This window comes from Anolis carolinensis, chromosome 1, assembly GCF_035594765.1.
Source record: "Anolis carolinensis isolate JA03-04 chromosome 1, rAnoCar3.1.pri, whole genome shotgun sequence".
Taxonomy (NCBI): Eukaryota; Metazoa; Chordata; class Lepidosauria; order Squamata; family Dactyloidae; genus Anolis; species Anolis carolinensis.
Window position 1 is genome coordinate 265,139,373 of NC_085841.1, and position 26,052 is coordinate 265,165,424.

A 26,052-nucleotide genomic window follows, 5' to 3' on the forward strand; every position below is an offset into this window, starting at 1 on the left:
GATGTGTTGAACAGAATTTTTATCATTTCAAAACAAAATGATTAACTGGGTGAAATACTAGTCTTGGCTGTATAAGCAAAACCATTTATAGATGGCATAAGAGTGGTATGTGATATCCTCTAAAATGGTTGCATTTTTTTCAGCCTGGAGAACGTCTGCACCCTCCTGGAGACAACTGTACCTTCTATGAATGTGATTTGATTGATGGCCAGTATGTCCTTGTCACTACCAAGAAAACCTGCTCTGGATTTGATCCAACTACCTGCAAGCCTGTAAGTACACCTGCACAGCCACAAGTCTTTGTGTCTATTTAATTGCCTACCCAATGAGAGTAGAGTTTATCTAAAACAAAAGAATTAATTGTTGGGCCTAAATGTCTAATTTCAAATGATGATGATAGGCAATGGTCTAGATTCAACGTAGTTGACCTTAAATCCTATTGATTGCAGTAGAACATAGTTAACTTGACTCATTAATATCAATGAAACTTAAATCAGTGGGTGTAATCCTCAATATTTAAACAGTTGTGCAAAAATGTAGCTTATCCAAGGTTGGTAATTGAAGTCGGTAGGGCAGAAATGTCTATTCCTCCTTCATGTGTTGTTCTATATAGAGCCTGACCACTTACTTCCCTAATCCAGTTCAGAGGTTGATTTTGAGGTAAGCTTGAGTTTTGAAACTTCATAGTTAAACCTGAAGGCATCCATCAGTAAAGGATCTCCCGATTCTCTGGCAGAGAGTGATATCCAAGTATCATTCAGCTGATTTATAGATGCCTTCAGCATGTCATTATATCCATCTAAATTTAACTTCCAAAACTCCACCCTGGCATCCCCCATCTCTCCTCCCTCTCATTTATTTATTTTATTTATTATTTAAACTTAGAATAATAATAATAATAATAATAATAATAATAATAATAATAATAATAATAATAATAATATAATAATAATAATAATAATAATAATAATAATAATAATAATAATAAAACTTTATTTATACCCCGCCACCATCTCCCCAACGGGGACTCGGGGCGGCTAACATGGGCCCATGCCCAGAGCAATACAATATAATAAAATATAAAAACAACATATCATAACACAATTAAAACAATACAATAGATAATAATATACATTACATCAAGAAGTCAAAGAAACAGTAAAAACAAGGGCGGGCCGCATGAACACAGAGATAAAAACTCGGGGTGAGAGAGACAAAGGAGTACACCACAGGGGACAGGGACATATGAAAGTGGAACAGTCTAGAGGATAGATGTTGGAGGGGAGTAACAAAGAAATATATGGCAGTAATTACTCACCAAAAGCACAGCGGAAGAGCCATGTTTTTAAGTCTTTTTAAAAAGCTAACAGAGTAGGGCTCGGGGCGGCTTACAAGAACAGGCTAAAATCTAACAATTTAAAAACATCTTTAAAATATCTTTTTTTTTAATCTTAAAAACACTCCCCCAGGGCTCGGAGTGGCTTACAAAAACAAGCTAAAATCTAAGCAATTGAAAAACAGCAATAACGGAGATCAAAAGCCTGCCGAAAAAAGGTGTGTCTTACATGCCCTGCGGAAGACTGATAAGTCCCGCAAGGCATGAACTTTAGGCGGCAGAGTGTTCTAGAGTGATGACGCCACTGCTATAAAAGCTCTACGTCTAGTTGCTGTTAAACACAAGGTCTTAAAACTGGGAACTTCCAGTAGATCTTTGTTCTCAGAATGGAGGGATCTCTGGGGTTGGTAGGGGGTGAGGTGGTCCCTCAGGTACATTGACCCTAGACCATGTAAGGCCTTAAAGGTAAGCACCATCACTTTGAAAGTGATCCAGTGCTCAATTGGTAACCAGTGCAGCTGTAGTAAGATTGGTGTTATATGACATCTCATCGGGACTCCCGCAAGAAGTCGAGCAGCTGCATTTTGTACCAACTTGAGCTTCCAGATCACCGACAAAGGAAGGCCAATGTAGAGGGCGTTACAGTAATCCAGTCTTGAGATGACCGTGGCCTGGATCACTGTAGCTAGGTCGTCCCTTGACAGAAAGAGGGCTCTTAAAATGTACTTTCCATCCTTAAAAAACAGATGTCCCTGTATCTAAATTTGTTGCCACTTGAACTTACATCTAGGCAACAATTGCAGTCCTCAAAGTATTCATACAAGAGTCTTCTCACTGAAAACTCATTAAAGTCTGGAAAAGCTCTGTACTATTAATATGAAATAACTAGTTTAGGTTGTAAGCCAGATTCAGTGAGGTAAAAGATTAAATGTTAGCTAATAATCTTAAATATAGTCTGGAAAAAAAACCAATCTAGCCTAACAGATTTATAACAAATTATATAATTATTGTTAACCATACTCATATTTAATTAAATGCATTTGGGGGACAATTCATTTGAGTTTGTGGACTTAAACATTGCTTATCAGCACAGCTTTTTTTGGGGGGGGGGGTAGTATTTGTTTTGCCTCTGTTTTAAAACATGTTGTTCTTTCAGGAGGATGTTATAAAGACAGATGATGGCTGTTGTGAGACGTGCCGACTACCATGTAAGTTGAGCAAAACTTGTTAAAATACAGATGAAAATATATACCCGATGCACTCATGTCTGTCTTTGGTAATATTAACTGCATTTGAACAGGAAGGTTCTGAGCAGAGAGGAAGTACAGTAGAGTCTCACTTATCCAACATAAACGGGCCGGCAGAATGTTGGATAAGTGAATATGTTGGATAATAAGGAGGCATTAAGGAGAAGCCTATTAAATATCAAATTAGGTTGTGATTTTACAAATTAAGCACCAAAACATCATGTTTTACAACAAATTTGACAGAAAAAGCAGTTCAATACGCAGTAATGTTATGTAGTAATTACTGTATTTACTAATTTAGCACCAAAAATCACAATATATTGAAAACATTGACTACAAGAATGCATTGGATAATCCAGAACGTTGGATAAGCGAATGTTGGATAAGTGAGACTCTACTGTATTAAGTCATGTGCCTTTGAAGCATAGATAAAAATTATGGAATTAAAACTATGGAGAAGTAACCTTGTATTAAGAAAAGGCAGGCTTCCATGCCCCAGTGATATTAGTAGACAGAATATAGAAGAAGGCACCTTAGGAATCTACATTTTTAAATTTTAATTTTAGTCATATTAATATTGTTTTACCTTAAGCATACAACGTGTGAAGCCATACATCACAGGCCTAATTCTATAGGCTTTGCAAACATCGCAAAATGTCAGTAGTAGTAGTAGTAGTAGTAGTAATAGTAGTAAATTTATTGATTAGCCCTTTTTATCAGTATCACAGTATCAAAACATGCTTACACGCCATATCGTAAGTTAAATAAAACACTACTAACAATATAGTAAATAAATATGATAAAATGTCAGTAGAGTCAGTGTTCCATTGGATGAGAAGACTGGGGCTTTGCAGGTATGACTGAGCTTTAGACTCCACCAGTTCCAATGAACTTGGCTGATAGGAGTTGTTCTAGCACAATATTTGGAAGACTACAGTTTATTCACCCATGCTCTCACTCTCTTTAAAAAGGGAAGGTATCATATCTTTTCATTAAACAATCTTCTTTCCTTTACAGTGACAATATGTGGGCCAAAAAGCACGAGAAGTGTCATCAAGTACAAAGGCTGTGAAGCTTCTTCACCAGTTGAATTAACATATTGTGAAGGACAATGTGGCAGCTCTTCCATGTAAGTAAAACAAACAAACAAACAAACAAACAAAAAACACTATTTCTCACTCCTCCTGGAATTAATTTCCATTTGTGATGTTGCAGATCTTGTTTGCCAGCCTGAAATGTATTGGCTGGATTCTTTATATTTTGGAGTTAAACGAGAGGTAGCCATACACCATGGAGTTACAAAGAACTGCCAGTTATGCAATATAAAGGCTAGCGGGGGGGGGGGGGTGTTATTTTAGCCTCCCTCCCCCTTTTTTCCCTTTTTTGTCATAAAATTTGGAGGTGGAAGCTATTACAAACGTAATTTACTGACAGTGAGGTTTTAGTCCTTGGGATCTCTTTCCACTCTCTGGTTCAATGATTCTTAAAATTTACATGACGAACCACCTAAGACTTATTCATTTTAAGCCCACAATGGCCCCATAAACTCCATCTGCTATCTAATCTTGCATCTGCAGATCAATCTTACATTGAGCAGCAGAGAATGGTGTTCCATCTAGACTGTCCCCCTCAGCCCCGGGAGTTGTCAAACCCCAAGATGGAGTCCTACTTGTGGAGCCCAGTAGAAAGAGGTGGGAGGGAGTGATAGCTTCAATGAAAAATAAGCAGCAGGTCTCTACTTAGAGCAGGAAATCAACACAAGTGAGTTCACCGATGCAGTGCAGTCTCTTTTTCCTTCTCCTGGAAGCCCAGAGCAGCCACGTTTGCATGCAAATTATCTTCCCCACTAGTAACCAGTAGCAGAAGTGCTGGATGAAGCACAAAAGGCTAGAGAGCAATTCCCATGCACCCTATCCAAGAGAGGCATATGCATGTGTACAATAGACTTGTGCATGCGTCTCTCATCAACAGGACAGTTCCCATTGTCTATCTTTTTTCCATATGGCAGTGTGCACTCCACTACTCCATAGATTTTTTTCTTTTTATACATATGTACATGTACATCCAGCAATAGGGAGTTTCTGCCGCCATTTTTGACCTTCTTACTCTGTATAAACCCTTAGTGCATCACAACTAGGATTTCACTCCAGAAATACTCTTTTAAAAATACATGGAAGCTTCCATCATATCTTAAACCAAAGGTTCTTTTCCCTAAGCTAAGCATGTTGAGTTCCTGTGGACTACAATGTTCATTGGCTGTAACAAGTATGATAGGGTATGATAAAAGTTGTAGTACAAAAGTTTCAGATAACCACACATCTCTGACATCTAGTGAATGATTGCATATTATGAAAAAACATGAGGGGGGACATCAGATTACATATTGACTTTCTGAGCACAGTTCTTAATGCTTTGAAAAAAAATCAATTTCCCATAATTAAAGTTCAGTGTCTTCCACTGTTAAAGTATTACTAAAAGTGCATGGTAAGAAAATCTGAATCTTACAAAAGGTATATACTATGCAACAAATATCTATAATGTCTTTTATTTTGCATAATTGATTATATTTTGCTACTATTTGCATAGTTTGTCTAAGATTTGCAAGTCATAGCAATGATCAAGGAGACATGTAGGGCAAGTCCCATCTGAGATTTTCAGCCATATTTATAGCTTCTGATATTTTAACAGACTCTGCCCATACATTATCACATTTGTAGGCAAATGAAAGTAAACACTGGTTATCTGTAAGAACACCACGTCCTTGCATTTCATATCTTTTTCGGTGCTTCTGCAGAACTGTAACATACATATGTGGTCCTGGCCCAGAGCCTGGTTCCTGCCATGGGAATTTAAAACCCTTACTTTTCCACGCTCTGGAATCTCAGTAGCATAGCCTTTCATGTAGCTACATCTCCACAGCAAAATCTCTTAATGCTACTAGCCCCAAGTACACCCTGTAGGCACTGCAGCCTCCCCAACATGATGATGTTCATGTTCTTTGTAGAGTGGAGAAATGAATGGGGAATGATCTAGCTATTTTTCTATAGCTGGGGATGCTGTGTCCAGTACCTATAGTGATCCCCAGGACTTCAAAGCATGACATATTTTCCATGTATCAGGTTACAGTAAAATAGTTAGATGCATTCCCATTGACCACGCTGGAAACTAGATAGGTTTGAGTGCATTTTAGTCATTGCGTGGTCACAGCCAGGAGTGTAGTGGTTTGAGCACTGGAGTATGACTCTGGAAACCAGGGTTTGATTCCCCACTTTTCCATAGAAACTCACTGTATTATCTGGGCATGTCACACACACAAAGTCCCAGAAAACCCTATAATAGGTTTGCCCTAGGGTCGCCATCAATCAGAAATGACTTGAGGGTACACAACATCAGCAAAAACAACAACATGTTCAGAAAAGAATTTTGAACTCTACAAAAAAGTGAGCTGTGATGGTATTAGTCTGACAAACATCACTGTAATTCACTAACACAACACTAACCATAAGTTGGGGTGGGGGGTGGGGTTAAAGTTGTCTGTTATTTTACTTTTTAGGGTACATACTTTGGGGGTATAACAAGTACAGAAACCCCTTTTTTACTATATAAGCCAACCTGGAAGTATTTTAAAACCAAATTGTATCATATATTATTTGAAATACAGAAATATTCAAATCAATCACCTGCCATCCAGACCAAAGTTATGAAAACTAGCAATAAGTCTGAAATCTTACGACCCACCTCGAAGCTTAAGATTGTCAGATGAGGCCCTGCTCACGGTCCCGTCAGCCTCACAGGTGCGGCTGGCAGGGACGAGAGACAGGGCTTTTTCAGTAGTGGCTCTCCGCCTATGGAACGCCCTCCCCATTGAAGTCAGGCAGGCTCCCTCCCTCCTATCCTTCTGTAGGAAGGTTAAAACTTGGTTATGGGGCCAGGCTTTTGAATAATAATTGGCAGCGTTAATTATTATCACGTACGCAGAACTCAGTCGACAGACCGATTTTTTTTTTAACTGAACACGTCTACCTATATTTATAATGTGTTTTATCTTATAATGTGTACTCTAATCTCACATGTCTACACTGTACATTTTATAATGTGTTTTTATCAGTTATAATTTTTTAACTGATTTATATTGTACTGTATAATTTTTTATATATGCGTTTTATTGTAAGCCACCCTGAGTCCCCTGTTGGGTGAGAAGGGCGGGATATAAATATTGTAATAAATAAAATAAATAAGTCTGAAATCTTGCTCCTGGATCAGCAGCTATTATAATCTTTCCTTTGTTTTCTCTTTGCAATAATCTAGATACTCTTACAAGGCAAACACAATGAATCACAGCTGCAGCTGCTGCAAGGAACTCAGGACAACCGAGAAGCAAGTGACACTGACTTGTGCAGATGGATCCACCCTGGATTATTCTTACATTTATATTGATGAGTGTGACTGCATAGGTAACGAATGCACTCCCCAGTCTACCTCCTCACCAGAACAGCAGAAACAACAAGAACAGCAACAACAGCAGGAAGAGCAGCAGCAACAGGAAGAGCAACAGCAGCAGCAACAAGAGCAGCAAGAGCAGCAACAGCAGGAAGAGCAACAAGAGCAGCAACAGCAGCAAGAGCAGCAACAGCAAGAAATACAACAATAAACACCATAGTACCAGCAAGGACAGACCAATACATCGATTTTAATGACAGAGTACAAAATAAATTCAAATAAATATTCTATTAAGTAGAAAAATATCCAGAGCAGCATTGTGAACATAGATGTATATTTTTCTAGATCTACTCTAAGTCTTTCTTTTTTCTATCTTCTTTTCTTTGGGGTACCAAACAGGAAATTCCCAGGTTTATGCTTTCCTTGAGTGAGGTTACCCTATCCAGTTGCAAATTATATGGGAAAGGGGTGGAGACCTTGGTGTGAATTATTAGGATGCTGGTAGGAATATTAAAGGCCCTTGACTTGACTCCCTCCCCCCCCCCCCCATCTTGTGAAGTTAGGGCTCCAACACTAACCAAGTGTCACATGAATAGTAATATTTCTAATGAAAGCACAAGACTTCTTTTCTCAACCATTAGTTGGCACTAGCCAGACATTATTACAGAGTACAAGAGCTATTAGGAGAAGCCAGTTCCATTCCATTTCAATTTCATTCCTCAAGGTTTTCTGTCCATATTTTCAATACAAAAGCTAAATACCTACTTTCCCAGTTTTAGCTCTGTTCTTTCAACTGTTTCTACAAACTTCAGTCTGGCGAAAGACGTGGGGCTATAGTACTAGGTTATTTGTAGATTATTCTTGTGCAAAATGACAACAAACAAACCCTAATGAAGTATGGCTGCTGCTGGAGAAGACTCTCTGTTTACACAGTATCCTCAGCATAGTAACTGTATGAAAATTTGAATGTTTTCAATAACTGTTTACAGACTGAGTATAGATTAGATATAGAGATGTATATGCCAAAGGGTCATATGAAGAAATTTTGTAAATTGAAATACTAACAAAAGCAATAATATAAATTCTGTTCCAAGCCATCTAGTTGGTTTTTTTTTTTAATGTTGTACCATTACTATTTATTTGTTAAGGTAAAATAGCCTTCAGGGGCTATTTTCTTCAGAATTAATACTGCTTGTCAACATATGCTTGGTTGAGGGATAACTTCATCTTTTGCCATTTTTGTTTCTTTAAAACAACTGCTGCAATGATTAATAAAATTTCAGCATTTTGCAGCTGTGATGTCTTTTCTTTCTGGTAACCTGCACTTTCTTTGTAAATAGTATTTGGCTACAATAACCTAACATGACTATCTCATCAAATATACATGTTCTGTCTGACAATGGGTGTGTATGGGATTTATATCCAGACCCCAGCCTCAATCCTCATGAAAACTATCCACCCATTTCCATGCTCTTGTTAGCCATAGAGGGAAGACACTTTCAGGGCCAATCTTACTGGAGCCAATGGGTAACAGGCATGCCAAGAACTCTTGATGTCCATATGGACAACTATTAGAGACTGACAAAGTGCACATCAGTGGAACTCAATGCACTGCACGATACCAACTATGAAGTGACAATGTACATCAGTAGACCTCGATGCATATTGTGACACTCTTGCAGTGCTTTCATATAAATCTCTGCAGTTCACCAGGAGGGTTCCTTAGTGGCTCTACCATGTAGCTAAATACAGGCAATCCCTGAGTTACAAACATCTAACTTATAAACAACTTATAGTTAAGAACAGAGGTGAAACAATAGGAAGTGAGAGAAATCTACCCATTGGAAATAAAATTCACTCCTGAAAGAATTATCATGGGAAAAAAGTGTCTCAGTTGAAGCTTTCTCACCAATCCTTCTTTTCACAAGTTAATTTTTTCAAAATCCAGTTATCTCTCTGTTGAGGCACAGTGCCCAGATATTTCTAATCTCTATTCCCAATCAGAAACTAGAAATGAGATTACAATACAATAGTTTAATTCTGCAGAAAAACAGTAAGGGGTGGTTACAATCAAGTCGAGCCAAGATAGTGCCATGTTTGAATGCTCCTGTATCATGAGTTTTATAGTCGTTCAGATTGATGCAAACATGCACAGGTGCAATCAAATCTTGTCCCTTTTTTCTGTCTGTATTTTTCTCGCTCAACTTGTAAAATTCATTTTGCACATCCGTTCTCTATCAACAGGGAAAGAAAGGGACACCGACCGTAAAAAAAAACAAAAAAAAACAGAGGGGTGTTAACCCTTACCTATGCTATCCAAATCATTCTCTCATGTGTGTGTGTGTGTGTGTGTGTGTGTGTGTGTGTGTGTGTGTGTGTGTGTGTGTGTGTCAGGGATTACACTTTAAAAAGGTCCCTGTTCCAACTTCAATACAAATCGTATTAGTAACTTAGAGACTGCTGTATATGTAAAGTGATGCAGTGTAGCCTACAACACATAATCACAGACAAACCTGCAATCCCGAACATAGTTTTCTGTTACTTGACTGTGGGATAAAAAATAATAATGCTAATCCATGCCACATGGAGAAATGTACAGCAAAATGTTTAAAAGGCTGTTGGAGAGCAAGGAAAGCAGCACTATTTGGACCCTTCTTCGGGTCCTGGGGCAGCAATCTGGAAACCAGTTTTGAATGTGAGCTGCTTCAATTTCAAATCAAGTAGGAGTGAATCCAAATGCAACTGCAGAAAGTAATGCTTTTACATTTTAGCATGTCAGCTTGTTCTTGTACAGATAGAACATACATTTGAATTATTGTAGAAAAATGAGTCAGCTACATCAATACTCAATTGCAAAATAAACTGTTTTTCTCAACATTTTCACCCTGAGGAATCCTTGAAATATATGAATATAAAATCATTATCAAAATTCACCCATCTGTAACAGTTTCATAGTCATAATCATTACTTAGTCATGACTTTAACATCATTGCTTCCTTCCCTCTCTCTCTCTCTCTCTCTCTCACACACACACACACACACACACACACAGAGTTTTGACATTTACATAACATGCAAAAATACCATGTAAAAGTTTTGATTCTTAATTTTTTGACATGGGCAACAACCACACGTTGGATATCACATTGTATGCATAGATCTAATGAATTAGATCTGACTTGCAAGGGACAATCAAAATTTTGCACAGCCATAAAACATTCCCTTCACACTTGTAAGCCAGTTGGCCGCTTTTACAGAAACAGTAGGGTTCTCCATTGGTCCTTTCCCAAAGTAGATTTTTCACATGCCACACGGACTATATTATGAATCAGATAATTTGAAACACTGCATATATGTTCAGACATTTGAAAGGAAACTAAAGAGGTGGCCCATCAATGTCTCTCAAAAGTGGAGTTTTCATACACCACACAATCTGTATGGAAAGACAGATCATCTTGTACATGTTCTCCAAATTTTGTGCCAATCCATATTATTGTAGTGCTCTTCCAGGTTTGCCTCTCCCCAAACAATGGATTTCACATGTTCTAGCAATCTTATATTGCATATCAAGCCATCCAGATCTCCAGTTTAAAGCACAAATCAGTCCAGCTGATTTTGAGAGCTCCCTGCCAGAATTGGGATTTGTGTACCTGCACAGCCTAGATTATACGTTCCAAATTTAGGGGAAACTGCACATACAGAATCTTTGATTGTATCTATCTACAGAATTAATGCAGTTTGACACCACTTTCGTTGTCATGGCTCAATGCTATGGAATCCTGGGAGTTGTAGTTTGGTGAGGCATGAGCTCTCTTGTGCAGAGAAGGCTAAAGACCTTGCAAAACTATAATCCCCATGGATCCATAGCATTGAGTCATGACAGTTAATTCTACGGTGCAAATTACAGTGTAATTTTATTTATAATGAAATTTGATAATCCTTTTAGGGAAAAAAAATATATTTCTAGAACATGCTGAACTAACACTAGAGGGCAATATGTACACAGCGTATAGCATTGTCTGACACGGAGTCATTTTATTTATTTATTTATTTATTTATTTGCTTATTTATTTAAATGCCCAAGAGTGGAATGCTTTGGGGGCTAGTTTGGGGGCTAATCTAGTTGCTAATCCTAATGATGCAATCATGAAATCATGGTGATTTATATGAGTGTTGATTTACTAATTACTGTAGCACTTAATTGCAATGGATTTACTCTAGTTTGGATTAGTAAATGGATTTAGAATAATGGAAACGTATAATTGGAAGAGACTATAAAGGCTATCCAGTAAAACCCCATTCTTCCCTGCAGGAAAACACCATCAAAACATTCCCAACAGATAGCCATCCAGCCACTCTTTAAAAATCTCCAGAGTAGGAGACTTCACCACGTTTAGAGGCAGCTTATTCCACTGTTGAAGAACTTTTACCATACGACAGTCTTTCCTAATGTTTAGGTGGGATCTCTTCTCCTGCAGTTTGAATCCATTGTGCCATCCCCAGCTCCCTTAACCATTCCTCATAGGGCTTGGCTTTTAAACCTTTGATCATTTTAATTTCCTTTCTCTGGACACATTCTAGCTTGTCCATATCCTTCTTGAATTGTGTTGCCCAAAACTGAAATAATATGCCAGATGAGGTCTGATCAATGTAGAATAGAGTAGGACTAATAATTCCCTTGATCGAAAACGTATACCCCTATTGATGCGGCATTACCTTTTTTTAGCTGCTGCATCACACTACTGATCCACACTTCAAGTAAAAGAAGTTATAGGTTCCAAGATTGTTGGTCCTGAACATCCACTTAGTAACAGGGAAAATAGTAAAATATGGAGAATGGAAACAAAATGAATACATCAGCAAATTGAATATGTTGACTAGAATAAATCTGATTGATACCAGCAGGCATTCAGAACAAACTTCTCTACAGATAAAGGAATTAAATGAATGATACAGCCAGTATTCATGGGTTCTGCAGCTTAAAGATTTTTAAAAAATAAAATAAAAAATAATCCTTTTGCCATTTTTATAAGGGACATTATTTTACTATACCATTGTGTCAAAGACAGAACGCCACCAGATAAGATTCAACACAGTTTATTAAAGATACAGAACCAAAAATGCCCGTAAAAGACAAAGGGCTAGGCACACATTGGCCTTCAAGGTGAAAAGACACTAAAAAACGTTCAAAAGATAAACCGGATTAAACTGGAGTTTAATCCGGGTTAAACTAAAAATGCTTACTTCAGCCTGGCACTTTAAACAAACAAAAGCTGGTAAACAAAGGTTCAAAGAAACACAAATAACTGGCAGCAGATACTTCTCTGCTACCAAGAGCTTTGATTGAGTAACTAAGAAGTTACTCCTCCGAGCAGCAAACATACTCCGGGTTCAAACACATCAATCAGGGCAGCAGCGGTCAGCGAGGTCTCAATCCGGTCCGAAGGTCGAAGGCCAGGTACGGATGTCTTTAGTTCACCAGTTCCAACGATAGCCACAGGAAGGATAGTCCGAGGTCGTAGTCAGTCAGTCAGTCAGTCAGTCAGCCAGTCAGTCCAGAGTAGACAATTAATGTTCGTCAAAAAGACGACGGAGGTCCAAGCTATTAAGATTAAACACAGGTTGCACAACAAAAGCCCACACAGTTCCTCCCGCCGCCTATGCCCAGTGTCCTTGGTAACTTACGTATTCAGCAAACGAATCACACCCGTCTTCAGGAATTTCCCAACAAGAGCCCAAGCGTTCGTCCAGATTACCTTGCCCAACGCAATTAGCCCTGGATTCTAAACCCCATTTTATGCCAGTTCACAACTCCTCATCGCTGTCAGCTGTTACCCTAATTCCAGGTGCCTCATCCTCATCCTCCTCATCAGAGCTGAAACACCTTTGACTACGCCCCACAGCATCCCCAGCTGTGGATCCCGTTCCATCCCTCCAGCTTGTCCACGGGTCTAATCCTGAAGGCCCCCAATCGCCTTCCATACTATTGTTGCCGGTGGCACCCAAATCCTCCCTCACACGAGTCCATTCCATGTCATCCTCCTCTGAGCTAACCATCTCTTCCTCCATTCTCTCGGTAAAACCCTCAAAGGAGTCCTCGTCAGATGGTTCTGCAAATAAGTCCCGCAGCCGCTTCCTTTCTCGCTCCTCAAGAGAGTCTGACTCCCGAGGAGTCTTACGACCACGTCTCCCAGAATCGGAGCCATAAGGCTCAACCATAACACATTGTATATGATGGACCTTGAGCACCCGTGAATTTTGTTCTCCATGAGGGACACAGTATCTTGAATCCACTGTAATTCCAAACTTGCTAGACTTACTTTTTAAACAATATCAGTGCCATGAAACAATATAATTCCTCCATTCCCAGCATTTCTGTTTTCTGTGTTCTCAAATAATATAGCAGAGCACTTGATTAACCAACCTGGGCACAGTATATTATTTGAGAACACAGAAATGCTGCACCACTCTAATAACTATCATGTCAGACTATACAGAGAAGCCATTGAAATCCACAAGCATGTGGACAATTTCAACAGAAAGGAGGAAACTATGAAAATGAACAAAATCTGGCTGCAAGTATTAAAAAAAACTCTAAAATCAGGACAATGAATAAATAACAACACTTTGAAAACAGGGAAATTCCAGACATGAAACAATCAGGGCCAGTTAACACCTCCCTACAAAGGATTCCCCCAGGCAAGAATTAGCCAGGGCTTGAGCTGCAAGGCCATTAAATGCTAATCAAGGTGAAATTACAATATTCACATTTGCCTACACCAGACAAGAGTTCTTTCTCTCACCCTGGACCTTCCACAGATATATAAACCTCCCTTGCTTAGTTTCCAACAGACCTCACAACCTCTAAGGATGCCTGCCATAGATGTGGGCGAAACATCAGGAGAGAATGCTTCTGGAACATGGCCATACAGCCCAGAAAACTCACAGCAACCCAGTGATTCTGGCCATGAAGGCCTTCAACAAGACATTACCCATAGCATGTTAAAGGAGCAAAGATTCTTTACTAAAAGGGAAATCGCAAACAAAGTGGAGGTTGGAAAAAAGAAAATCACATGCTGGACGCATTGCAGAAGATTTTAAGTGGTTTTAGAAGCATTTTTGTTTACCTATACAAGGCTTACCTGACATGGTTTCATGTCACATATGCATATTTTGAGTTTTGAGGAAAAAATTCAGAGAAACATATATTAATCTTCATTTTTGTTCTGCAGGATCCTATCCCTATTCTAATTTTTTAATACCTGGAAACACATCTACTTTGCTAACTGACTTGTTAAGATGTGATTTCATAAACATATTTCCTAAATAATGTATCTGTTGAAATAATTAACAGCGCCAATTTCCCAGCATGTTTCAATCTGCATGGATATGGAAAGCACTTAACAATATATTAAACAAAAAGGGGGTTTGAAATAAAAATGTTTTAAAAGCCCTCTAATGGCTTACCTTGGAAATGCATCCCAAAGCCAGTTTTTTGCTTCATCCACTATTTTTCAAGCAACAGAGATTCACCCTAATTATTTAATGATTACAAGAACATACCCCGAAATGTTGACAAATGAGGCAGTACGGCTATAAAGAAGAGACTTGAGTAATACTCTCTTGATGGTATTGAAATTGAGTAGCTTGCAAACCTCACACTAAAACAAAAGTGAAGAAAGGGTGGGTTCCCATAATGTAACCTCCAAAGTCACCCAGAAGACCCCTTGAGACCCTCAGAGCTTCCACAAATTATTTCAACATCTTGTAGAAAACTTCACCTCATCCATCCCCAGCAACCAGAAGCAGGATAAAGCAGTGCCCCCCTCCCACCCCAACTCCCCAGTCCTCCATGTCCCCAACACACAGAAGCTGTCCTAAACAATCAGCCAAAAATGAAACCAAATATGAAATTCCCCTTTGCAGTTATGCACTTATGTCCCAAAATCTTGAGGGACAAGGACTGCTCCAATCACATACTGGTTATAACTTTGAAATACTGCTGAATATCATATCCTGCTCCCCTAATGGTTAAACAATCCTCTTCTTCCCTTCAGAAAAGATAATAATAATAATAATAATAATAATAATAATAATAATAATAATGATGATGATGACTTTATTTTGTACCCTGCCTCCATCTCCCCAAAGGGACTCGGGTGGCTTACATATGGCACAACGCATAAAATAAACACACAGTGCAATACAAAATAAAACCACTAGTGTATAAAACAACAATTTTAACTCAGAACAGTGCCCAATAACCTATAGTGTCATCTGTCATAAAAAACATGACCAACTGTAAACAAGAAGAAAGAAAAGGAATAGTGCAAATTGTAAGTAAGGAACAAGGAAATGGGATAAAAATGCTGTGCTGTATCATAATTGAAGACCATTGGGCTAGACATTCTCAAAGGCTTGTCTAAACATCCAAGTCTTCAATTTCATCTAGAGGGAGGATGGGGTGGGGGCCTGCCTAATCTCCCTGGGGATGGTGTTCCAAAGCCACCACCGAGAAGTCCCTCTCCCTCGTCCCCACCAAGCGTGCCTGCGATGATGGTGGGACTGTGAGAAGGGCCTCCCCGGCAGACCTTAATGCTTGCGCAGATACACTGGGAGGGGGGGATGTGATTGCGAAGATAGTCAGGGACCGAACCATTTAGAAAGTTCAGAAAAGATGTTATTAACACTAAACTGTATTAAATACTTAGGAACTGGAAAAGACAAGAGACTTTTGAAACCCAGACAATATTTCAAACTCACAACATTTTTACAATTCTGTAAGAGAAAAGAATGAGATTGATTTAATACATTTTAATGCAATCTGCAGGTGGATGGGAGCAGGAAGAAGCTCTTTGTCAGATCTTAAGAAACTAGAATTAACTCAAAGCAAGAACATGATTGTAGTGAGATAGTTGACATTGCAGTAGGATAACTGCATGTTCCTTCCTTGTATGATCCAGAAGCCAATAGTAACACCCAGCTTGTTCTTATTTTTTGTATTCTTTAGTCAGCCTTATGTGCATAACAGTACACAAACGCCCAGAAGTAGATGTACCAGAGTTCCAAAAATATCTATGCTTCATTGAAAATTGAGCTCTCCCATTTTCTAGCAATGTAACAGCTGACAAACATTTACATTAATCCAGGGAGGATTTGAAGATTTTGGATTTACACATGCTTTGTTTAATTAATTTCTTTCTCTTTTTTTGCTTTGGTTTCTATGACAAAGCAAAATGTATTTTGAAAGCCCTGCAAAGTCAAGCCATTACCAATTTATGCCCTATTCCCAATAAAAAAATTTAAAAATTAAAAAATATCCGGGACTTTAATTCTGATAGAAAAGAAATAAGTACCTTTTGTTTGATTAGTATTTCATGTTCTAGGACAGTGGTTCTCAACCTGTGGGTCCCCAAGTGTTTTAGCCTACAACTCCCAGAAATACCAGCCAGTTTACCAGCTCTAAGGACTTCTGGGTGTTGAAGGCAAAAACATCAGGGGACCCAAAGGTTGAAAACTATTGTTTTAGGATATTAAATACAATAGTGACTTTAGCAAAACTGAAATGAGCAGTATAGCTATAATTTTGGTATGATATCTGCCCTTTCAGTATTGTCTTTGAATTATTTGTCATATTCTGCATGTTTATCAGTCAATATGTAATAACTGATGACTGATGTGCTGCAGCAAAAACTATTGAAGGGTTAGAAGGCATGATCATCAAGTGTACAGATGACACCAAATTGGGAGGGATAGCCAATACTCCAGAAGACAGGAGCAGAATTCAAAATGAGCTTAACGGATTAGAGAGATGGGCCAAAACTAACAAAATGAAATTCAACAGGGACAAATGCAAGATACTTCACTTCAGCAGAAAAAAAATGAAGTGCAAAGATACAGAATGGGGGAGGCCTGGCTCGACAGCAGTATGTGTGAAAAAGATCTTGGAGTCTTCATGGACAACAAGTTAAACATGATCCTACAATGTGATGTGGCAGCAAGAAAAGCCATGGGATTTTGGCCTGCATAAATAGTAGTGTCTAGATCCAGGGAAGTCATGCTACCCCACGATTCTGCCTTGGTCAGACCATACCTGAAATCACACTGTGTCCAGTTCTGGGCACCGCAGTTGAAGGGAGATGTTGACAAGCTGGAATGTGTGCAGAGGAGGGCGACTAAAATGATCAAGGGTCTGGAGAACAAGCCCTATGAGGAGTGGCTTAAAGAGGTCAACACGTTTAGCCTGCAGAAGAGAGGGCTGAGAGGAGACATGATAGCCATGTATAAATATGTGAGAGCAGGTTATAGGGAGTAGGGAGCAAGCTTGTTTTCTGCTGCCCTGGAGACTAGGATGCTGAACAACTGCTTCAAACTACAGGAAAGAAGATTCCACCTGAACATTAGGAAGAACTTCCTCACTGAGAGAGCTGTTCGGCAGTGGAACCCTCTGCCCCAGAGTGTGGTGGAGCCTCCTTCTTTGGAGGCTTTTAAGCAGAGGCTGGATGGCCATCTGTCGGGGGTGCTTTGAATGTGACTTTCCTGCTGCTTGATCATTCAGTTCTCTGCTTGGCTAGGGAAACCCACTTTCAGCCTCAGAAATCCCCAAGACAGGTTTGTCAAAGTCACTGTAAGTAGGAAATGACCAAAAGACACATAACAACAGAAAAAATAGAAGTGGCTTTACATCCTCCGTGTCTCTGTTCCCAAATTCTCCTATGTTCAACAACCACAGTGCCGTGGAGAAATTGGCAAGATTATAGAGGGATTCAGTTGCTGCTATTGAGAGTGAAGAGTAAATCCAAAGGTTCTGGTATTGGGAAGTTGAGCTGAAGAATCTGTTTCCTCAAGAGGAGTTCCTCATCATGTACTTTCAGGGGACCTCCCAGCAATAGCATGGATCACAGGCTGGCAGGCCTGTGATATTCCCAGTTCCATGAGGGAACTTGTGACTGGTCCTTATTACGAAGACACTGTTTAATTGTTCCTTCCCATCCCATCATGCAAGTTGAGGCATAAAATCAGTAGACACTGGATGAATCCATGCCCTTTCTCATGCCAAGAACTTTCTTAAATTTAACCAGTGAGAGTTGTGGTCCTAAATGTATGCTTTCTAATCAGCTGCCCTATTTTCAAATATTGCTGAGAGCCAAATGGCTCCCAAGCAGTTTGCTTTTGATCCTTTGCCTATCACAATTTCTAGGAAAAGCCACTTTCTTCAGGCATGGTGGGATCAATAAAGAATTCCGGTTGCAAACAGAATCATTACTTTAGCCATCAGCAACAATAAAGCAATGTCAATTTCAAAGAGTCTTGAGATACAAGGATGTCAACGTACCACCTTCAAGATAAATAAGATCCACCTACATAGCATTTGACTTTCTACTGCCTTTCCAGAATGACAATATCATACAAACCTTTCAGAGAAGGAGATACAAACAGAACTTGGAGTGAATCCCTTTGAAAGAAGGTACTGTGTAGAAACAATTAAGCTAGGTATTCTTCTTAGCAAGCTTACTTGAGTGCAGCCTTGCAGAAACTGAAAAACAGGGGTTAATTACTGCACTTTTTAAACTTGACTAAGTATAGGATTGTTATCCACCTTATTAGCCACCTTGAGTCCCCAAAGGTGTGATATAAATAAAGTTAACAACAACAACAACAACAACAACACAGTCGAACCCTTGTTGTGGCCAGAGACCTAAACACATGGCCAGTAGCTATTATGGGGTCTAGCAGTTTTGAGTCTTAACTCATGTTCAGAGGTAGCAGTAATCCTACTTTCCTTTATCCATTGGCAGCTACTAAACAAGAGGTTCTCCATACTCAGTATTTCAGTAACGTATTGTTTTAAGTAGCAGTTTCATGGTCTTCTTAGCCTCAAGGGGAATTGGATGAAAAATATTTCAAACTAAATGTGATTATTTCCCCAGGTACTTCTAGACCTCTGGTTTTAGTGAAGTTTTAAAAAGCAGCACAATAAATTCACATAAAACTTTGTTCTCAGTGTTTTCACTATTTATAGCAGGGGTCCCCAAACTAAGGCCCGGGGGCTGGATGCGGCCCTCCAAGGTCATTTACCTGGCCCCCGCCCTCAGTTTTATAATATAATATTTTATATCAGTTTTAATAATATAATATATTGTATATACATATAATATTGATAATAAATATGTTATACAATATAATACTAATAATAATACCATATAATAATATTAATTATATGTTATATATTACATATTATATAATAGTATAGTGGTATAGTTCAATATAGTAATATATAATGCTAATATTGTGCTATGCTAATAATATAATATATTGCATGTACATACAGCTGCTCTGAGTCCCCTTCTGGGTGAGAAGGGTGGGATATAAATGTAGTAAATAAATGCAGTAAATAAATAATTAATTTTAGACTTAGGCTCGGCCAAAGTCTGAAATGACTTGAAGGCACACAACAACAACAATCCTAATTAACTTGACTATCTCATTGGCCAGTAGCAGGCCCACACTTTCCATTGAAATCCTGATACGTTTATGTTGGTTAAAATTGTTTTCATTTTTAAATATTGTATTGTTCTTTCGTTGTTGTTGTTGTTGCACTACAAATAAGACATGTGCAGTATACATAGGAATTTGTTTGTTTGTTTTTTTCAAATGATAATTCGGCCCCTCAACAGTCTGAAGGATAGTGGACCGGCCCTCTGCTTCAAAAGTTTGAGGACCCCTGATTTATAGTATTCTCAGTTTCTAGAATGTGGCCTGGAATCTGTATTTCTCAATTGAAAGAGAGGAATTTCACATTGAGAGCACTACCTTGAAAAGTGTGTGTGTACATTTTTCTCATAGACTTTGTGTTTTTTGCTCTGAGCAACTGTACTTGCTGGAATCACCAGAGAGCTGCCCCATGTAACAATACCCCTATACAAATCATCAGGAAATAGTTGCCAATTGTGCCACATTACCGTCATTCGCCTGTTGAAATGGGGCCATTCTGCTCCTGTGCTAGAATGCCAAGAAAGAGAAGGTAAACTGGAGGGGAAGGAACAGAAGAGAGATTGGAAGAATTGGACTTGATTGCAGAAACCCCCAAAAGATATTTGGGTTTTCTCGGGGAATATGTGAGTGGTGATTATGGCTGGGGGAGAGATGGGGGAATTTATCTGGAGTATATATATTTCGTATCAAAAGCATTGCATAAATTAGTATAAAAATGATAAAAAATAGAAGGAGCACAAGCAGCTAAATATCTTTTGACCAAAAATGGGCAGCAGTGACTGCATTGTCTGTAGCCTGAAACAATTCCTCCTCTGTACATGAGGCAGGACATTGCGGGAAAGCATACAGATGCAGAGTTGTCTGTTCTGCTCCAGTTGCACAAGGTAGAGGATTATTTTAGGTAGTGCCATTTTGCCAGGTTGTCTTTTGATCGGCCCACTCTGCTTGAATCTGTTCAGGAACTTCCAAGCTGCCCATTCTTGGTTTGCCCCTGGAGGCAGACCCCCATAGGGGGCCATCCAATTGGGATTTCCTAGTTTAGCTGTCCAGAGGGATACTTCTGCTGTTGCTGGGGAAACATTACGAGGAGCGGTTGTTCTCATGAAGCTTTTCTTGATTTGAGTCTACTGGGAAGAGGCTGATAGCCATGCAAAAGATGGCTTTCACAGTGTTCAACCCTATTTCTCTCACAGTTAGCAGAAAATTCCCATTGTAGCAACCTCCCACACATTGGGGGGGGGGGGGCAGTGCCAGCTAACTTGTAGAGTTTATCAACAGGTGTAGATTTGAGACATCCTGTGATTGTTCTGCATGTTTCATTCAATGCTATGTTCACCTGCTTCACATGGGCAGACTTGTGCCAAACAGGGAAGGCATACTCAGCAGTTGAGTAAGACAAGCCCAGGGCTGATGTTCTTATTAATTTTTGGGTCTGGAGTAGAAGAAATGGTTGCAGGCATTGGATGTGATGAAAGCACATTTAAAGGTGGCTGGGCTTTCTTGGGAGTAAGGGGGCAATTTTGGCTGGATAGATGATGGATACAATAAATTGGTGTAGAAGGAATGATGGGTGCAGCCATTGAATATAATGGGGAAAGGTTTATATTACAGAACAGTGGAAGTGCAGGAAGGCAGTTATGAGGTTATTTGGAAACACGAGTACATGGCCATGGATTGATGAATTGGTGCAATTGCACAAATGGAAATATTTTATGATAGCGAGGGTGCTTATGCTGGTATGTAGCTGGTACTGGTGATCACACAACTACTGTGAAACAGTAGCTGCATATGATAAGATCCCAAAAACATTGCTTTGGTTCTTCTCAATCCATGCACCCATCACCTTGGAACTTTGAAATGCATTTCTTTGGCCAAGAAAAGATTGAAAATGAGCTGAAAGTGCTGTGCTTGGCTTCTAAGGATCAAGCAGCTTCACCTTTGTATTTAACAACTAATACTGTCAGTTAATTCCTGGACCCAATTTGCTTTCTCTAAGCCTTAGTGCTCAAGGTATTGCTGGAATATTCTTCCTTTTCTTGTCCTTTGCCATCATACATCAAAATGACTAATCTCTTGGCGCATAAAATGCTTGAATTCATTTTGATTTTTAAAGAGGCGTGAAATAATTGTGGGGAGGGGGAAAGAAAATAAACAGAAAACACCTAATGCTGCTGAAAGTTTATCCATTTTGCATTAAACGTTTTCTAACTATTCTATTACCCTGAGTTGATAGTTAACATGTAAAATTGATACACTTAAGTTGTTGCATAGGATTATTATTTTTTCAACTGTATATGGGATGTATGAAAATATTCTTCTCAAAAATAGATCATTCTGGTATCTATTTTCTTTAATTTAGCATGAATTCAGAGGCAATCCAACCGCTTGGGGAGGGAGACATTTGCTTGTGTTGCCATGGTCCCGGGGGCACTGTCGAGCCCCTGGGAGGATGACTCCACCCCCACCTCCTTCTCCTTCGGGCCTGGGCCTTCCCACCATGGCGGGAAGGCCCATCCAGCTCCAAAAGAGAAGGCCCATGCAAGCTGGCTGGGCCTCCCCACCGTGGCCCACACGAGAGGCGGGGCCAGGGCCCAATCAGACTGGATGGGCCTCCCCGCCGCGGGCTGGCTCAGCCAGGTCACTGTGGGTCCATCCAGGCCATGGTGAGAACACCCAGCCAGGCTGGCTGGACCTCCCCGCCACGGCCCACACACCCTGGCCCCGCCTCCCACACAGCATGGGAGGCGGGGCCAGGGCATGGGAGGCAGGAGGTGGGGCCAGGTCGCGCCACGCGCCCTGGCCCAGCCAGCCTGGATGGGCCTCCCCACCGTAGGCTGGCTCAGCCAGGCCACTGCGAGAAGGTCCATCCAGGCCCCGGCGAGAACACCTAGCCAGGCTGGCTGGACCTTCCCCGCCAGGAGGCATGACCACGTGATGTGGGAGGCGTGGCCTCATCTCCTGCGCCACGCACCCTGGCCCAGCCAGCCTTGATGGGCCTCCCCACCACAGGCTGGCTCAGCCAGGCCGCTGCGGGAAGGTCCATCCAGGCCGCAGGGAGAATGCCCAGCCAGGCTAGCTGGACCTTCCCGCCACAGCCCACACTCCCTTGCCCCGCCAGGAGACATGGCCATGGCGCAGGAGGGGGGGGGGGCGGCAAAAATTGTTTTGCCTACTAAGGCAAAATACCTGTGGATGCCTCTGCATGAACTCTATACTGACCCAAGTTCTTCGGGTTCAGCTAAATCAAAATTTTCGTTATGCTGGGTACTATTGTCACAAAATGGATTCTTCCGTAGCAATTCTTCATTTAATACTTGATGTGTTACCTTTTACTTGAGAAGGGTCCACTTTAGTTGGAAATACACTAGAACATTTATCTTCTTTACTAGATAGTCACATAATCCTACAAGGTAGAATAAATATAACAAAATACATATATGTACATTGCACACCCATTTCATTCCTCATTAATGTGTAAATATTAGCTAAAATGTTGCCAACTTAATGGATACACCCACCAAAAATTTTACTTGATAGCAAGAACATTCTGCGTACTGCTCCTGGTATTCTTTCCCATCTGTTTCTTCAATCTAGTCATATATATTGTTAACAAGTCTTTATTCCAGCCTCAAATAATGTTTTAAAAGAAGGGTAGAGAATTCTACGCAATATTTTGAGTTGGGTCAACTTTTTATAACTGCTTTAGTTTTATGTTTAACCATGCTCAGTCTCACTGCTTTCAAGATCTAGGAAATCAATAATAAAATGAATCAATTTTAAATAACTTCTTTACATTTGGCAAGGAGAGATACTTCAAGAGTACTACATTCACAAGCCAGATGATTCAAGATGGGACCACACTGTTAAATGGGGTCGTAAGAGGGAAGTACACAGATATGTCAACCAGATGGAAGTCAATCCATGTTTGTCTTTGTATTCAAAAAATAAGTAAACCATTGTAAGGAGTTAAGAGAAGTGTTTCTATTCCAAGAAACACAGGGAAAAGGCAAACATAGGGAGGATTAGGTTAAGCCCTACTGTATAAGGACAAGGAAACCAGCTTAAATTCAGCAAACGGATTTTTAAAATTCACCCTTAGGACATAAAACTATGGTTTTCTTTGATAGGGTTTCCACAGTAGGCTTGAGAATGAATGGCATCTGTCTGGGTGATTTGATTGTGTATTCCTGCATGGCAGGGGGTTAGACTGGATGGTTCTTGTGATCCAACTCTATAGAATATATATATATTTTTAGTCTTTGATGTGCAGAAAGAAAGTAGACCTCTCTACAGCCTTTTATCAAAGTAACAATCTACAGCCAGCCCTCCACATTTTCTGAGGTTAGAGGCACAGAGCCCTTGTAAAAAGCTGAAACGCCATGAATAAAAAAACCACATTTTAACCCAATAGAACACCCGTCTAGGCATTTATAGGTCCTTCAGTGGAACTTCCATAGTGTTGACCTATCTCAAAACAATATGAAAACAATCAAACCTGCAAATGTGAAACCCGCAAACATTCCTACATTTTAGGAACGTCGCCTAAAATGCCAAAGCAGTATTAGGCTACATTGGTATAACCATGATTTCCAAATCACAAGAACTGTTACCATAGGATAGTCAGGTGTCTTCTGGAATAGTGTAGAGCTCTAGAAGCAAAATACCTAATGTAAAACTGTAGATTTTTTTTCTTCCCTCAATAGATATTGGAGCTGGGCAGGTAATACTTAGGGCCCATCTACACAGTACATAAAAGACGGAATTTTCTGTTTTAAAAAAGGGAGTGGCTATATTACATTAGCCCTCAATGCACACTGATTCACTGCAACAGCTAAAAAGGGGGCAAAAAGTTCCCCTTTTATCCCGATTCTGCCCAAAAACTGTATATATTTGCATCACTGCATATCCCTGAACTCACCAAAAACATGTGATTTCCTTACCTCCCCTTGTGGAGACTGCTCCAGCACATGTCTGCTTTTTAAAAGCTCAAAACAGCTGATCAGCTGATTGGACTGTGAAACAGACACACAGCTGATTTAAAGGAAGCACGAATGGAGAGCAATTAGAACTCTCTGAAAATCTGTATTTTAAACTGTATAATATTAAACAAAGCTTGAACAAGCAATTAGAGAAAGGGAGAAATCCGCTGAACCTCATATGTGCACATGTGAATCTGCTTATATTTATATTAGGATATTCACATGTGTGCATGTATGGTTCAGTGCATAACAGAGTATTTTTTTTAAAAAAAAATCAGCCAGATGTCTCCTGTCTTCCCTCCATGTAGTTCCAAGACAGAGGAGACCTTTGAGGATGGTGGGGGAAGACCCACAGGGCTGTGTAGGGACCTGCTCTCAGGTCCAAAGATTTTTTGCCCCCCTCTTAAACCCCTGTGCTGTCTGGAAGTGCCCTTAGGTACCTTATTTTCACAGCGGGGTGTTCATCAATTGTTTGTTATAAAATTGGATGGAAATTTAAAGTGAGTTAACATCAGGGTTCTTAACCTTATTATCAGTCAGATGAAGGGAAAGAAGGAATTCTTGCCAAATCTGTGAATGGCATAAAACATACCCTCCAACTGTCCACACAGGGTAAAGAGGGCTACAAAGTTTATTTGAGACAAATTGTGTCTTTAAAAGCTAACATTTCATTTAGTATATGCAAAAGTAGCCATGAAGAGTTAAAGCACAATCTTAAAGTAAAACTCAACACAGAACACATGATGCTTCAAACGGCAGCTGATCTTACACATATCTTGTATTTTGATTTCTTTTTGGATTTTACCATACAGTCAATTATAAGTTTATCTTCAGTCAACAATGTGGTACAGCTTCAAAAAAAAAATGCCAGTATTGCATTAGGCTACAGTCCCAAAGCCATAGTTTGGAGCTCTATCTTAGGCTAGTCAGATGTCTTCTGGAGTAGTGTCCCATTCTAGGTACCACAATTTAAGAATCATTCAAAGCAGCTAGAAATATTCATGAGAAAATGTTGAAGGAAGAGTGGAGTTCATATGACAGGATCTCTAAAGTACCTAAATATGGGTCCTCCCAATGTTTTGGACTTCAACTCTCAGAATCCCAGACTACTGGCTGTCCTGGCTGGATCTTCTGGGAGCTGAAATCAAACTCAAGATCAAATGTTGAGAGTCAATGACAGAAAAGACAGAAAAATGTGATTTTCTGACTAAGGGTGCAGGACTAGACATCTTCCCAGAAAATTACAAAAATAAAGTTTTAAAAATAAATCTGAATGTTGGAAAGAGCAGAACTAATAGAGCACATAGACAGAGGAATATGAATGTTTAAAAGGTCTGGGACTGAATTCCTACGTTTGTGCTGTTAAATTATGTATGTCAGCTCTTCTTCCTCCATATCCTCCTTTCCTCTTGAAAAAAAAACCCTCCAGGCTTTTCATCTTGAGCAGGTACAGGGCAGGAAGGTGCACAATTACCATTTTGATACTGCACATACTTGCTGAATTTGGCCAGTGTAGATGCTTGGGAATTTTGTTCTACTCAAGTTTCATAAGAAC

At 39.7% G+C, this 26,052-nt stretch overlaps 1 protein-coding gene across 2 annotated transcripts in view; it reads left to right on the top strand.

Annotated features, from left to right (window-relative positions):
- Positions 1-8,315, top strand: part of LOC100563122 (mucin-5AC) — a 79,058-nt gene extending 70,743 nt beyond the window's left edge. For both annotated transcript variants that reach the window (XM_062967607.1, XM_062967608.1), the window contains exons 46-49: positions 144-272; positions 2,493-2,544; positions 3,601-3,712; positions 6,892-8,315. In XM_062967607.1, coding sequence (XP_062823677.1) covers positions 144-272; positions 2,493-2,544; positions 3,601-3,712; positions 6,892-7,234 — 636 coding nt within the window. In that variant the 3' untranslated portion in view covers positions 7,235-8,315. The remainder of the gene's footprint in view (positions 1-143; positions 273-2,492; positions 2,545-3,600; positions 3,713-6,891) is intronic.
- Positions 8,316-26,052: the final 17,737 nt, after the last annotated feature.